We start from the raw sequence: 17,377 nt of genomic DNA, 5'->3' as shown, positions 1-17,377 counted from the left end.
TTTGAAATATATGAAAATAAAAATGTGACTAATCAATCAGCAATATCATTTATAATGCAAAACATGTCAAAAATACATAAAAAATTCCAAACTCTTAATTTTTTCATAAATTTATAACTTTTTTTATATACCTAGTACTTGAAACAGAATTACATAGACATGTTTTTGATAGTTTGCTAACATATAGAGATACATTAGTGATCACTTTAAAATCACTTTCTATTATATTTCTTCTTGAGCAGCCCTCCATGATTGTGTACACTCCTCTGGTAATGCGCCCAAGGTGAATGTTACTTACAGCGGTACTTTGACTATTGATGTTTTAAATTGGATTTTAGCATGGACGTCGATGGGAATACGACTGCCCCGGAGCGAGACACAACATTGATTGTCGTTTGGGTATAACATACAGAGTATATATACACTAGATAACCAGATGTTTGTATGGGCTGTAGTACGCACACCTCCCCGGAAACCTCTGATGTTTCTGGGGAGGCGTGAGAACTTCCCAGAAACTTCTTTCAGACACCCAAACTGAGCCATTTTTTTCATGTACATACTTCACATAATTAAATGTTTGTCTGGTGATTGTTGCATCTCCAGGCAATTCCAGCACACTTACGTTTTTATGGTGTCCAGACAAGGACCCACCATAAGAAAAAACAGGGCATGATACATGTGGATGGCTGTTCCCAAAAGGATCGTTCTTGAAAGAGACAAACAACCTCACACTACTGAAGTGAACAAAAAGTAAAAGCCGACAAATGGTTGTGTATGGAGGTATGATAAATTTTTGCGTAGGATATAGAAAAGTGGTGCGTATATTTATAAGAGAAGGAGGGCATATTCACAGACAGTCATCTATTTTTTATCATCGTTGAGAGTGTTCCTACACAATTTGTTGTAGTGCGAGCATATCATATATATCGGTATCTCGACCACAATTTAATCTTGGTAAGTGATATTTCATTAACAATTTTTCTTTGGGGGCATTTTGGATACCACATGTTATATGGATGTTCTTGAGCTTTTACGACAAACATCAATGGATGTATTAAGGTTTTAAATGCAGCTTTGATGGCTACTACTTTACAGCACACCAACTCCATACGGCAATTTCCAACCAGTGGAGTTGGGTCGGAAATGAAGGCCCCATCCATCGGTGGTCGCCCCAGGTAAAGAACTTGCTTCTGATGTTCCATGCCCGGATTCGGGCCCATGGACCTCAATGATAACCTTCATAGTGGAAGACGAGCATTTTACCACTGCGCAAGTCGGGCGGCAACATTCGAAGGATGGCTATCGCAATCCCATTAAAATTTTTTTACGGATTAATAAAAAATGTTTAATCATTTATTCAGCTGATTTATTGAATTTTTTAAATGCTAACCATTCATAACAAACGTAATATTGGTACCTTAATAATAACAACCTTATAGTAAAACCTTAATAGTAAATAGACAAATATTGTATATTGGAATAGATTAAGAAACTAGGGTACCCGAGTATTACGAAGCATTTTAATGTGTTGAACATAATTATCAAATGCCGGCCCTTTTCAGTATCTTGTCCTTTTTTTTTTTTTAAAAAAAAAAAAGGTTATTTTAAGTTGATTACTGATTTTGAAACTACTTTCGCTTGTTTCCTTTAGAAATTGTTAGGAATGTCTGCAAGAGAAAATTCAAGGTAAAAATTAAATTTGAAAAAAAATTCTTCAATTTTTGGAAGTATCTAAAAGAGGGGCCTGCAGTGTTTCTCAAAGTGTGCGTCCTGGCTCCTAGGGGCGTCGCACTTAGCTGGAGATATTGATTTGTATGCCTATTTATGCTTTGAAGTAGTTCTTTTATATGGATAAAATATCTATATCACTGGTTATTCACCTTTTTCCATTCTGCACCCCCAGTGCAATATGATTTACCTTCCTGCACCCCCTTAGATACTGTAATACATTTTCTATTTGTTATGAAATTTAGTTTTTCGAGTTAGTTACATTAATTAATTTTTATAATTTCTTTTATATGTATATATTTTTTAGACTATGGTTAATAGTTTTTCAGACTCTTTGAAAATTAATTCGAAAACCAAACTAAATATTTTTTGGCACTGCAAAATTCGAGATGAATTGTTCTTTACTTATTGATTTTAGCCAGAAAAAGCAGTATCATGTATGTAGGGCCGCAACTAAGGTGGCGGGAGCAGGCGGGTTTCGTGTCCCGGGCGCTGGACCAGAGGGGGGCGCAAATTTTATTCTCAAATCCCTCCTTCAACATTACAAGGGGGTGCCAAAATGAGCACTGCCCCGGGTGACCAAACATCTAGTTGCGGCTCTGCATGTATATTTTTTACCATTTCATAAATTTTTCGATTTTTTTCTGAGTCACGCTCACGACAGTATCAAAAACGTAAGCGCAGCATGCTATTAAAAAAGAGGTTTTACTGTATATACATCCTATGTACAGTATACTGAACTATATTCTGGGGGGGGGGGCAGTTGAATTATGAAATGGACAAGGGAGCCCCACGGGTGACAAGTTTTAGAGCCGCTGACCTAATAGGAGAGCTGATGCTACCCGAACACGAAAAATGCTCTTCACTGTGGAGGTAACAAATTTTGGTCTTATCTTCTAAAACTCTCATCAAGCTCACTTTGAATCACCATTCGTTTTTGTTGAATAAATTTGTGCTGTATTCTCAATGTTGAAAAATTCGATCGAAATTTGATTAAAATATTTTTAAACGGAATCACTTATCTGAAATGTTATGTACAGAAACATAATTTAAGGCATCTAAGCAGTTTCGTCAAAGTAACCGAATTAATTTACAAATTTCGATGATAATGTTTATTGAATTTTAATCGAATTGATCAATTTGATAAACTCAACAAAAATTTTAACGGTGATTAGCAACTGATTCGGTGGTTCGGACAATTGTAGTATGATTATAATATTTTATTTGAACTGTTTTGTGATTACTGTTATGTTTAACTATGGTTATTAGATATCCGTGACCTTGTTCTCCAACATTATTCCGGAAAATCGAGGTTCTACTGCAGTTAAAAAATTTTGCTATTAAATAACTATTTATTTACTAAGCTTTCTCGCATGAAGCAGTCAAAAAAGTATTCATTCAAAAAAAAAATACAATCAAAAACCGGATTTCTAATAAGGCATCGGTTTTCAACATTTTCTGACTCGCGAAGACCTTTTTAGTGTATAATTTCTATGGCGGAGCCCTATTTGACTCAAGGAGCCCTTTTTAGCATATAATTTATATGGAGGAACCCTTTTTTTTTTTTTGTTCATTTATCAAATTTACTGATTTTATTTTTCTCGAGCGGTTGTGGAGGTCCTAGGAAGCTCACAGGGAGCCCCAAGGACTTTGCGAAGCACCGGGTTCGAAACCACTGTTCTAAGGAATCGATTTCGAAGTTTTCCAGGTATAGACAGTCCAATCCCGTCATAACGAACTCCAAGAGACCGGTGAAATCACTTCCTTATAATGAAATTTCGTTACAAAGGAATTCCAGGTTTTTGCATTGTAATATGTTAACTTAGGAGAGGGATTAGAAAAGTGTTCGTTAAAACGAGATTTTCGCTATAACAGTATTCGTTAAAAGGGGGATTTGACTGTAGTTCAAGTGAGTTAACGAAGGCCTACGAATGATAATTGTCTGAAAAGATTTTTAGGTGGCGAGGTTCAGCCAAAATTATACAAAACTAAAAATTTATATCGTTATCTTACTTAGTTATTTTCATTAAAATTAATTTTTAGGGAAAAATACGGCGTATATTTGTCACATGTATGCAGCATGTATTATCCCGCGTATGCAGAAAACACTGATAACTTGTTTAATGAAAATGCCCTGCTGTAAATAAGATACAGCAATGCTTAAACCTTTAAGCAGCACAGCAGAAACCGCCAAATCCCTACAAATGCTATATCCATGGCCCCCACATCCTGGAGCGGGGCCCCCAGGCTGAGATCTTTCACGGGCCCCTTCTGTAATTAATTTATAACATGAAAAATCAAAAAATGAAGAGAACTGGCCCAGGCCCCAGGGCTACAGCCCTGGGAAGTTGTTTTTCTGACGCTTTTTAGCGGGTGAAAATTAAGGGATTGAGATATGTAATATACGGAAAAGTGTTCAGTTGAGAAATCAACTTCACAAAAATAATTCAGCTGTTTAATGTTTAAATATGAGGACTATAAGGAGCCGAGATATCTTGCTGCATATTATATATATATATTTTTAGACATATTTGACATCCATATTTTTTATGTGAATTTTTTAAGCCACCTTTGGGCACTTCGCCTTTTGTGGCCTTTGTATCTTTAACAAAAAACTGCACTATACAGTGAAAATAATTTTTTTTATGTATGGGTAACAGAGGCGAATTTAACAGTGGGCGCACCGGACGCCTCGACCCAGAAAAAACCAAATTTCACACTTTTCTCTAATTTAAGGGGCCTAATATTTTCTTTTACGCCAGGAGCCTCGACCGACTTTAATCCGCCACTGATGAGTGTGTGTGCATGTGTATTATATTACTTTTTGAATAATGTTAATTTAAATAATTCCTCAATACATCCACTTACTCACACTATAAAAGAATTTATATATATATTGGTGTAGGTTTTATTCAACCACTTCATTTCAGCGGAGTATGTGGGGATTGAAATCAGTGCTGGATTTAGGCAGGTGCGAAATGTGCAGCCGCACCAGGCCTCTAAATTTTAGGGGCCGCAAAACGGAGTGAAAATACTTTAAAACGGAATAAAAAGTAATAATTTTAATAAGTTACATTTTGACTTATTAATAGAGCAATAGCTTAAAATTCTTTCCAGACAGGGAACCCACAGGCCTAGAGTTTTGACTTCCCAAAAAGGTTTTATGCCCTTGGTGCTTGATCAGAAAGAGCGCTAAATTCTCCTTTCAATGACGTATTTAGAACTACATTAAAGGGGGATGCATGCTTGCCCCGGCCGTAGTATTTAAATGCGGCTCTGGGAAGTGATCGTCTAGCTTTGAAAGCCCTTTCGTTTTGGTGGCCTGCGTATAGATATTATACTAGACATGGCTATGATCATTTGAGTCGCACCACGGTCATTTTCTGCAAACGAGGGCTAATTAGACCGGGACCTACTATTTATTGCAAATTCCGTACTTCAGGCTTGTTTTTATGCTCATCGAGTGATTGTGCGCTAATCCTTCGATGGGGGACTTCCTGCGGTAGCAATTTTTTCTTCGGTCATGTCGACGTTTCTGTTGTACCCCTGTGTCTGGAAATTTTTCTGAAAAAGACGAACTGGGTATCGAAGACGCGACACCTTTGGTACTTCAGGCGAGTATCTTATTGATCTGGGCTACCGTGCCCTCTTGGCTGTGCTTTATGGTGAACCATTAGGGCAATTTTCTCTATGGTGAATTTACAGGGTGAAGGAGAAAAATAACAAGAATCGTTTCAGGCTGGAGCCATGTCAGCCCATAATAGAGCAGTTAAAGTGCCCGGGCCCACTCATACAAATTTTCTTGTTGGGGGGGGGGGAAAGGTGGGTGATAGGAATTAAAGGTATCGGTAAAAAAGCTAGGATTATTGCTTATCGTAGGAAACTCCTTATCACGTTCTCTTAAACTTACAATTTTGCTGACATCTCTTTTACATTTTTAATGTGGCATTGTTAGTACCATCTCATGAAATGCATTCATGAGCAATTTATTTACAGTACAAAGGTATTAGAAATAAAAAAAAAATAGGAATAAAGCAATTTTTTCTCCGACAAAATGCCAAAATTAGTGAATTTTTTGACTTGTCCAAGGACTTAGAGACCCCTTTGAATGCTAGCAGACACGCTAACGTAATTTCCGATCCTTCAAAGTGGGGGGGGGGGGTGGAAGGTGGCGTCCCCCCCCTCCCGGTTATGCTAGTGTGAGCACCCATGGGTCAAAAATACTTCCGACGCCCCTGGTTTGTTATACCTATTTTTTTTTTTATAAATGACTAAAAATATGTAGTGAATATTGCATGTGTCTATCTTAATGAAAAATAAAGGATATAGTTGAATTGGTCTTAATTTTCTTTTGGTATTCAATGGATATTTTTCGGATGAAATCAACAGAAATGAAGTTTTCAAAAATTAATGCTCTTGAAGGGTTATTTTTTTAAATATTGTCAAGTTTTTATTAAAAAGGCTGGCCCTAATTGATGCTTGAAAATGATAGTGGATTATAAGTATAAACTTGTCTATTCTCTCTCTAGTGCTCAGTTTTTTACTGAATTCAACCCCTTTTTCTATAAAATTAAGAAAAAAATATAGCAACTTGGGTAAAATATACAATATCGTCATTACAGTGTGTGTTGCTTGTTTGTAGTGCTGCTGGAAAACGATCTTACAGGGAAGACTAGTTTCGAGGACGAATCACAATGACGTCACAAATCTCGGGGTGAGGCTTTCTGCTTGAGCTGGTGTTGATCTCTAATGAGTTCGATTCAAGCATTTCATGCACATCTATTTCATCTACATCTGCAAATTCAACAGATTTTTTCATTCTAGCCGAGTCCTATCTTCAATTTCAAAGCTCATTATTTCAAAATTAAAATAAATTCTTGACCTATTTTTGCAGGTTGCGATTTCTCACCGCAACTTTTCGAAATTACATTATAGCAAAGATGTGTAAGGCGAAGGATATCTGTAATTTGCATAAAGTTGAGAATATTTCTAGGCTAATTAGTTTTTATACAACAATTTTTTTATTAGACTATAATCTAATTGTAATATATAAGATAATTATCTTCATAAAATAACAGAATTAAATGTAAATACAAGAAACATTAAATTTCAGCATAAAAAATGTAACAAAATTACAAAATTTCCTGTACTAGTAAATCACAAACAAGTGGTACTGAGTGACATTAAAGGGGGGGGGGGGGGGTAATTGACTCCCCAATTATTCCAATTTATATATTTTTTTGCACTGACTCCCCCCAATAACAGCTTTAAAAAAAATATCCCAAGCATAAAAAAGGTTGAACTTTGCAATGAAATATGTTTATTTTGTGCCATATTGCTAGGGTTTCCGAATTCTCTACATTTTGAAGTCTTCGGGAATGAAAAATCGTATTTCCTGAGAATTCTCCGGAATTCCCGATATCACTTACTTACAGTTAAACCCTGTTTACACGGCTCCTTAAATTTATACCATGTTATTTTCTACCTCAATCACTCTTTATACTTTTAAAGTTAAAATATTTCATTTATGCACCACACAACTTCAATTACACGACATTTTCATGACATGAATACTATATTTTATAATTAATTATTAAATTATTGTTATATTTATATAGGGTGATCAGCGAATAAGCCCTTATTTCAAAATTAAATATCTCTACAACAAAGATCAATAGAATTATGCGGTAAACTGTACGTTTATTAGCAAAACTGTAAGAATGTTGTACAGAAATTTCGAAAATTTAGTTGTTTTTTTTTAAATTTTTTTAAAATTAAAAAAAAAAAAAAAACTGGAGATTTTGGGGTTCCGAAAATCCTCATTTGTTTGAAGAGAAACCACTGCATTCGCCTAAAGTTACTGCATGGGCTGCGGTATGCGCCATGTGTGCTGACAAATTGTTCCAAAATTGTAACGTAACGTTCAGTAGTAATCGTTTCTCGCACGAAGAAGGGGCCGATAATGCCTCTGGCGCATACCGCAGCCCATGCAGTAACTTTAGGCGAATGCAGTGGTTTCTCTTCACACAAATGAGGATTTTCAGAACCCCAAAATCTCCAGTTTTGTTTTTTTTTTTTAAATTTTTAAAAATTTAAAAAAAAACTAAATTTTCGAAATTTCTGTGCAACATTCTTACAGTTTTGCTAATAAACGTACCGTTTACTGCATAATTCTATTGATCTTTGTTCTAGAGATATTTAATTTTGAAATAAGGGCTTATTCGCTGATCACCCTGTATTACTATAATATTAATGATCCATGCAGTTAAACAAAAGGTTTACAAATCTTTGTGTTAAAGGGAGGGTGAATTGGCACTTGTGCTTGTGTACTCCACTCTCCTGGTGGTGGCCCTGACACCATGTCCTGAATTTCATTGCAGTTTGGCCAGGTTCCACAAAACTTATACAATTTTATATTTTTCTTATTGCAGATTAAATTTTTCTCTAATTTTCCCACAGTTAACAAAGAAAAAAAAAAATGCTTAGTATAGTTTGGATTACAACTTGCCCATGCAGTACTCTAATATGGCTTTATTCTAATTATACTGATCACATACTTACACACTCTTAATCACTACTGATAAATACAATAATTCATACCCACTACCACAGAATAAGCATTCGAGAATTCTTCGTTTTAAACTTCATCTAAACATTGTTTTGTAGCTTCAACTGTATGAAGTGATCCCCCCCCCCATTTATACATCAATGTCTTTTTTCCCCCCTTTCTCCTGGTATTCAAAGCCATTCAAATGGAAAGGAGATCATAGTCAGTGGTCATCCCACTTGAAAGTAAAAAAAAGCACCCTTCCCTTCGCTACTGATCTTTTATTTTCGGGTCGGATTGCTTAAAAAAAACCGGGTGTCAGTTGTGAATGACAAAGGGAAGGGGTCCACAGGGAACAAATTTTGGGCAGTTTAAAGCCATAAAACTTCCTCTCAATCACTTATAGGTGGTTAGGTGAAAAAGATACGTTTTCAAGTATTAAGGTTGCAGAGAAAGGTAAAGCAAGAAAGCATTGGAGGGTATTACACAATTATTCTTCTTTGAAAAAAAAATGCCCTTAAGCAAGGCCATAAAGTAAGGGGTGCTGATGAGTGAATAAAATATATTACGTGTTATGCATGTTTGAATTTGAATAGCAGAGAGCTTCCGTCTTTTTCAGAAATGGAGGGACCCCACCTATAGAATGATTTGGATAGCTATTATCTCTCTATAACACATTTAGAAATCAGAACAGGCATGGAATGCTAGTACAGTTTACACGAACTGGAAGACCTATCCCCTACACATTATTTTCCCAATCCATTCTTTCCCCCTCCAATCTTCTATGCTACAGCTATAGAAGATTAAGTGAATTAAAAAAAAAAAAATTAATGGGAATATTTTTTAATCTTTTATTTTCAGTATTGATGTGTCACAACAGTAATTTCCTTATTTCCCGAGAAACGTTTCTCGAATTTTGGGAACAGGAAATTGCAAAAAATTCCTGAGAATGGCAAAGGAAATTCTCGCATGAAAACCTTACATATTACTGCTAGGGCAAACTTATTCTAGATATGACAATGGGAACCTAGGGAAAACATAAAAAGTTGAATTTGTTTTTTCTTTGTCAAAATTGTCAAATTTTTGTTTAGAAAAAATTTGCTTATGAATAAAATAGCTAGAATATGAATATTTACTTCATTTAACACCTTAAGTGGCATTGACGAGAGACATTTGCCTTTTTAAAAGTCTCTTATTTCAGAGTTCACAAACCCAGATACTTTGTGAAATTGAAAATGGTACAAAAATTTTCAAAATGGAACACTTTTCCCCCATACACCCTTAGTTTGCACCTGCTGAAAATATGGAGATAGCCTATTTTATTGAAAAAAATATGGAATTTTGAAGGTGGTTTAGTGATTTCTGCTGTGCCTCTTCAAGGATTAAAACATTTTTTCAATGGGAAGTTTTTCTCAATGACTAAAAATTGAAAAGAGAAAGATCTTGGTAAGTACACGGTGGGCATGTTGTACACAATGAATGTTTGAAATAAAAAATTTTTCAATGCATAAAAATCACATTTATCAGGAATAACTTAATGAAATAACACTTTTCAATAGAAATATGCAGTTGAAAAAAAAGTAAATACTTTTAATGCAGAACGCAGCACCACTACTTCACATGGACTCTGTATCCAAGGCTCACCATCTACTTGTATTGGAACTTCTGTGTTCAACCTTATTCTTAGCTGCAATGTGAAATTAAAAATTTAGCTTTCATACATATATAGTGATACCTGAGCTAATTAATACTTTGGCTTACAACAATATTTCATGCAGTTTTTACACTGCAGCAAAAAAACGTTTCGATTGATACATGGATGCACATGGTAACACAGCCCAACCTTGTTGCGAGATGAATTTTCATGCCAGACATCAGAATAATTCACTTTTGTCACCTCCCCCCCCCCTCCTCAGAATTACTTTCCAAATCACTTTACCCCTTTCGAAAAGCTTTTAAGCCATTTCATACAAAATGAAAGATAAAGACAAGAGAAAATGCATTAAAAATTTGAACCTGGATTGAATGTTTCCTATGAACACAGTAAGAATCTTAGCATTACACTGAATGGTTTAGACATTCTAGGAGCTTATCTATTCCATCAACATTCATAAAACTGAGAAATGAGCGGATCACATCACATAGGGAGAAGTCCACAAACCCAAAATTTCTTGGTATCTTGTCTTCCTTTAAATTCTTTTTCGTTCAACTGGTTTATTTTAGCCTTCGGTCCATTATTACTGTTTTTTATAGTGTTTCTTAGGCTGGGTATGCGCTGAACCAATATGATAAGCGATGCAGCCTACAACCTGAAAAAGATTGGTTAAAAACACGAATTCCTGAATTTCAGGTCTTTTTAACTAATCTGTGAGTTAGATCACTTGTAGTATCACTTCAGTGTGCACTCTGCCTTAGTGATTTACAAAACCTATCTTTAAATTTCAGGCATTACTTACAAATTCAATAATTTTCCATAGAAACCAATAATTAAAAAAAATTATCACATTTCTGTGACAAATGTAATTCCAGAATGAACCAGCTTTGTTTGTGCAGGGCTTAGGAATTTTGTAGCCCGGTGCAAAAAAAAAAATTGCAACCCCTCCAAAATAATTTTATGCAGTTGCTCCCCAAATTATAAATTTTTCAACTAAAAAAACAAATCTAGAAAGAGAAAAAATTTTCAGAAAAGAGAACTCATTTTATATATTATACTCATTTTTTCATTATTTCCGGAATGTGTTGATAGTTGAGATCATAATCAATAGAGCCCGGAAGTTTAAGCACTAAAAATAGGTACTAAAAAAGGCATAATTTATGGAAGGAAAAAAAAAAACTAAGGTAATAAGGGTCCAAAAACTAGCTGAAAAATTGGTTGCACTTAATCCGTCTGGTTCAATTAGTTTATAATAACTGCATTATTATCTGAGTTAAATTGATTTCAAGCCCAACATAAAGTATTTGAGGTCCCTCAGGTCAATTCCAGGGCCACCATCAAGACGCAGAGCCTGATGAGAAATGATCTGTGGGGCTCTTCCGAATTGCGAATAATTATAGTTTATTTGATGCATTATTTAAATAATCACCATCATTTGTATAGTTGAAATATAGCTACCTTGTTCTATAACAAAAAAAATTATTTTTTTATATTCCCATATATGCAGGACTCCTCCAAGTGCGGGGCCCTGTGTGACGCATCTGTTGCACACTCCAGAAGGCAATTGCAGTCAATTTAATCAAATACCAAAATATATGTATGTAAAATAAATAGCCATGGTTGTTTGCAGTGCATTTATGGTGTAGAGACACAAATTGAAAACCAGAGGCGGTTCAAGTTCACCTGCCGCCAGGGTGCAAAGCTTTATGTGCCGGCTCTAAAGAGAACCCTGTTGGGAGGCTAAAAAGGCTGTAGACTAGGGTACTCTGGTCTAAACCTGATATTTGTTATCCGTCCAAAGCCACAAACCAATCTTTACCCAACAAAAAACCCTCAATCATACGTCACACTTTTAAATAAATTCATTTTTTTTGTTTTTGATCCAGAATCATTTTATTTCATCGCTCAATTATTAGATAACTTTTCCCACATTGCAGTTCTTATTGATGAACAGTCATATTCTTCCTCCTTTTAGGGTTCAATTTTTCAATTAATTGAAAATCTTCAACATAGAGTAGGTATTTTGACGATAAAGTTCAACTCTAAGGTTTTCAGGGTAGAAACTAGGGAAGTGAGAGGGGTTTCTGGTGCCCCAGGCCCTGTACAAGTGAGAATCTGAATTATTTCATTCCTTTATTTGACTGCTCCTGAAAAATTATTGGGTGGGGGCACCAAAATGCGTACTTACCCTGTGTGAGAGAATCCATCCTTGTTTCTAGTGTTACAGCCAATACCTCCTACATAGCTTATACGTAACATCTCTGAGATATTGCTCAGGCCGTCTGTTTTTTCAACATCTTCGTTGTCAAGGTGAGACTCAAAAATTAAGTGATAGTGTATGGTATTTTGTGAATTATAACAAAATTTTTAAAACTTATATGGCTGAACAAAAGTATCAACTGCTACTCCTTAAAAACTGCTGCCTGGGGAGACTGCACCCCTTGCACCTTCACTTAAGCCACTCCTGATCAAAACATACTCCCCTCTCAGGGCTCTGTCTTCTACTCTGCTTTAGGTGAGCCATGACGTCAACTGATGACCTCTTAGAACAGCCATTGGTCAGCCATATATATACAATGCAGTTCCAATGCCTGAGCGAGACATATAATGTGAAGCATGTGGAGAAGCAAAAAATTTTTCCTCTGCTTTTCTAGCATGGGTTGCATTCATCTGAAACACCACGTCTAACACCTATTCAGTACCGTCTTAACACATGGGCCCACCCAGGCGCCTCAAGAGTAGAGAAGCTTCACAAAAATGAGATCTAGTTAAAATGTTCTAGAGCTTATCTGGTAGGACCTCGGAAAAACAGCTTGGATCAGGGTCCATGATGCTTTTATGACGGCTCTGCACCTATTGCCCTCCACAAGGGTGGAGCTGATTCAGTTATTCAAAATATCAAAATCAAATATCAAAATATCTCTAATGTCGGTACTGTACTAAATGAGTAATTAGATTGAGGGGGAAAAAAATCAGACATTTTTTTTCCTGAAGTTCAGCAGTAAAAATAGTCAAAATTTAGAATTGATACATTGTATACCTATCTTCGGAATATATGAGAGAATGATTGAGATGGTGGTGTTGGAAAATTTTGATGAAGTTCTCAAGCCTCCTTAGGGAAACATGACAGTTCAGAGGTTCCCAGGAAGGCAAGCAATTAACACTCCGAAGGGCAGTGGAAGTTGCTTCGCTCCGGCTCAGTCATCATCTAGATATGTCCATGCTACAGGCTATTATCAATAGTGGAAGCACCGCCAGATCACCTTGTGCTCACTATTGGTACCTCCAGACGGAAACTCAAACAAAAGGGGAGGTTTTCAAGGGGAAAAAATTACTAGATTTCTTTTGTGGTGCCCCTTTTCGTTTAATGCCCTAGTAATGTGTTTTTTTCTTTTTAATATAGCCCTTTTATTCTTTAATGGCAGAAAGAAAGGCCCCACTTTTTTTCAGTGGTAAAGAATAATATGCGACCATCTACATATACTCTTTTCCTCTTTGAAATAAGCTAATGCCATACCTAATAACATAAAAAAATCAGAGACGTTTATTTTTTCTGAAATTCAGCAGTTAAAATTGTCAAAATTTAAAATTGATACATTGTATACCTATCTTCCAGAATATAAGAGAATGATACAGATGGTGGTGTTTGAAAATCTTGAAGTTCTCAAGCCTCCCTAGGGAAACATGACAGTTCAAAGGTTCTCAAGAAGGCATGCAATTAACACTCCAAAGGGCAGTGGAAAAAAATTACTAGATTTCTTTTGTGGTGTCCCTTTTCATTTCATGCCCTAAGCATGTTTTTTTTTCTTGGTTAATATACAGGGTGTCTACCACATACCAAAAGCAAAATTTGGTGCCTTTTCTCATTCAACATAATGAACCATGTGTGTGTGTGTGTGTGTGTGTGTGGTGGACGGTTTTTCATATCAGTAGTTCTCAATCTGTGAGTCGCGACCCCCTGGGCGGGCTTGTGTTAATAAAATGGGGGGACGCGAGTGAATTTACACTATAGAAACCTAAGAAATCAATTTTAATCGTTCATAACTTTACATGGGGCATGATGATGTGAATACATCATACACAATGTATTTCGATCAACTGTACAAATCTTTGATGCAGGAGGGGGTATCTCCACCCATAATAAGCACTGTCTTACAACAAATCAAATTTCTATGTCTTATTACTGAGAAAATTTTCAATTTGTTCATTTTAGCAGCACCAGTCATTTTGTGCCCACAATGGTTTATTCAAATGAAACCTAGTAAAGCCAATTACAACTGAGAATTAGAACCAAGTCCTCAGTGATGTTAAAACTAGGGGTGTTGTAGGTGCTTAAACACTCATGGTAATAGGTGACATAGGTCTCAGTACCCCAGAATTTATTCAGAAATTTAAATTTCCTATATATATATAGCTCAAGACGAGTGAGTACTTACTGATTTGAAACACCTCCAACGCCTCCGCCAATCCTGTTAAACTGAACATGTTGTATATATATATTAGGCACCTCAGCTGTTAGATCGTCACTCATTTACTGCACATATGAATCAAAATTCAATGCTTTCGATTAGTTTTAAAATCTTTCTCAGGTCCTGCATCCATTTTGTTACTTTTGAGTAGCCACCAGGCCAATCATTTAAAGTGTTTAGATAAGATCAATTTCTATTTGGTGCAAGTGGGTATATAAATAAAATTATGATACACATGGTCAAATGAAATACAAAATGTTCTTCCCCTCTGGTCAGGACTGGACAAATCTCCAAAAGTTTTCATGCCCTGTCAGGTACGTGATGCTAGAATCAATATTCTACATGCCCGAAAAATATTACCAAATATATTTACTAGATTTACTACTTTCACTGGGAGGGGGGCCTCTTCCGACTACAAAAAAAAAATTCAATTTTTTTTTTTAATTGATAAAAACTTAGTTATTAATCAATTTAAAGTTCATTTGAGTACAACACCCCCACATGATCCTAAGGGTTCAAGTCACATAGCCCCCTCCGCATAATCAAATATAGGTTCATATAGAAACGTCCTCTCCACTTGTCAATACAAGATTCATCGAAAGACTGGTTATTTGTGGAGATGAAGATTACAAAGAAGAAAATTCATCACTGCCCCCACAGGGACTCGAACCCCGGTTTTCTATATGCATATGGCCATCTGGTTGGCCTTAGTCATTCACGAGCTATTAGTTGATTGTTGACGCCGTCCATGTACGGTGCCTTTCAACATATATATACACGCTCCAAGGTTGAAATATTCTATCTGCTTCCATAGCTTAGATGGTATAGCACTCGTCCGGCAAGCGAGAGACCGGGGTTGGAGCCCCCGTGGGGGCAGTGATGAATTTTTTTCCTTGTAATCTTAATCTCCACAAATAACCAGTCTTTTGATGAATCTTGTATACAAAATATAGGTTGTTTCTCTACCCGCGGGGGTGGGGGGGGGGGGCAGAGACAATAGGGAGATCACTCACCCACCCTGTATCCCCCAATGCCCCCAAGAAACTTTGCAAGATCGCCTAAACCCTTGGTAATTCATGAATATTCAATGTAATCCATCCCTGCATATGCCCTCGCGGGTCGTATATATAGACAGACGTCTAGCAAGCCTAGACTACCCCCCCACCAACAATGTTTTGTCGTATTAGAGTTCCTTTCGCACCTACAGTGAAACTTTCTAAAAACAAGCTCTTGGGGCCATTCACACACATTGAAAACACGTCCTGTGGATTCAAAACTACTATCGGCCGCTTTAAGCCATGTGCATAATGGTCGTGTTGTGTATTAAAGCGCTGTGACGTGTAGCAATAGTGAGCTCAAAACAGCAAGAGAGCCTAGAACATTGTTGAGCAGAGAGAGGTGTGAGTGGCAAGCAATTTGTCTCATCGGTTCAACCATCGGCAGTTTGCAGTTGGAAACGACGCACATCCCTAAATAGCAATATGCATCAGAAGAAAACGGCATTTAAATAGAATGTGCACGAAAAAGACAATTTCTTTACTGATTGCATTACAGAGCACAAATAAAACATATCGGAGGAAGTAAAATAAAAAAATTTCAGAAAACTTTGCTCATAGGAGAGGAAACCACTGTTAGGGCGCACACATACTGCAAGGCCGATTTTCCAATTCCAACAGTCAATGACCCATACCCTTGCACAGGGAAGCACAGTAGGGGCTGAAAGGGCTCCAGCTCGAGAACCGAGATAATTCTTGATTATTATTTTTTCACACAATAGTGGGCCCCACAATACAGGGGCTTGTGAAAAAACTGGCCTGTGAGCTCACCAACAATCTCAACTTAGGGCCCTGCTGCAGGATGTGGGAGGAGGCATTGTACCAACCAAGGGACCTTTCACACAGGATGGATTTCACATATTCCTATTCACGTGTTTCAAAGTCTGATATTATACGATTGTTATTTGTTCTATTGTCGACCTAGACCATAAGCTTGTCACCGTATTTCAGTGGTTCTCAAACTTTTATCACCTGTGATTTCCTAGTCTAATTCATGGTTCATCTGCGGCTTTCCAGAATAGTTTGGCAGATTTTCTCATTTTAAAGAAGCACTTCAAAGCATAGATAGGCACGCAAATCAATACCTCAATCACGTCACCACGTAGGGTCGAAACTAAAAAGGGGCGCGGACAGGGCCATAATGTACCTTCTTGGGGCCCTAGGCAGTAATTTTCTTGGGCGGGCTCCCTTAAAGAGGAAAAAATTATGCTAAATAAATGTATATTTTTTGTGATGCCCCCATCTGTCTCGGGACCTCGGTTGACCCAGCCTAGTTATGGCCATGGGAGCAGCGACTGCACCAGGAGGCTAAATTTCAGGGGCGGTCATTTTAGGTGGAGCAAAAAAAATAATTTTTAAAATTATAGAATTTTGGAATAGTGGGAACAGCAAAAATCCTAGGTATGGCCCTGCCCAGACGCTGTGCACTTTGCGTCGAAAAACAACAAATGGCAAACGATTCGCCAATTCGATTCACGGACCCTATTCTAGTTCGGGATTTATCTTCTCAAACTCTTTTGTTCAGTCACGTGCACTTACTGCATGATTTGTTGTTTGCTATAGCAAGACGGTAAAGATCAGCACAAAAAAAAAAAGGTGATATAATTACAAAAAACAACTTTCTTCCTTCACGGGGAAGAAAAATTTGGTGTCCTTTTTCATGGCAACCTACAAGGTAGCTTTGTGGCTGGGGACAATTACCATCATTGTTTTTCCTGCTATAAATTCACTATAGAGCCCCCCCCCCTGAAAACTGGATTTGCAGACCCGCCAAAGATCCCAGCCTAGGGGCCCTGCTTCACAATGTGGGGATCATGTCCTTTCTCAAATGGAAAGCAATATTGTTCCCAAGAGGTCTTTAGTCTACTGCTTCAGGAGAATATTGCAGATGTTGAAAGGTCCCAACAAAGAAAGAAAAGGTTCT

The 17,377-nt window shown here is 36.9% G+C and overlaps 1 protein-coding gene across 1 annotated transcript in view; it reads right to left on the bottom strand.

Moving 5' to 3' along the window:
* Positions 1 to 17,377, bottom strand: part of LOC149065674 (diacylglycerol kinase theta-like) — a 132,647-nt gene that overhangs the window by 2,333 nt on the left and 112,937 nt on the right. Inside the window, exon 20 of the mRNA XM_089254062.1 lies at positions 9,864 to 9,962. Within this exon, the coding sequence (XP_089110188.1) occupies positions 9,864 to 9,962 (99 nt within the window). The remainder of the gene's footprint in view (positions 1 to 9,863; positions 9,963 to 17,377) is intronic.

The sequence above is a fragment of the Pholcus phalangioides genome, unplaced genomic scaffold, assembly GCF_987345545.1.
Source record: "Pholcus phalangioides strain wild (caught in Gottingen) unplaced genomic scaffold, Ppha-v1.0 ptg000039l_1, whole genome shotgun sequence".
NCBI classification, from domain to species: Eukaryota; Metazoa; Arthropoda; class Arachnida; order Araneae; family Pholcidae; genus Pholcus; species Pholcus phalangioides.
This window is presented reverse-complemented; position numbering and strand designations above follow the sequence as displayed.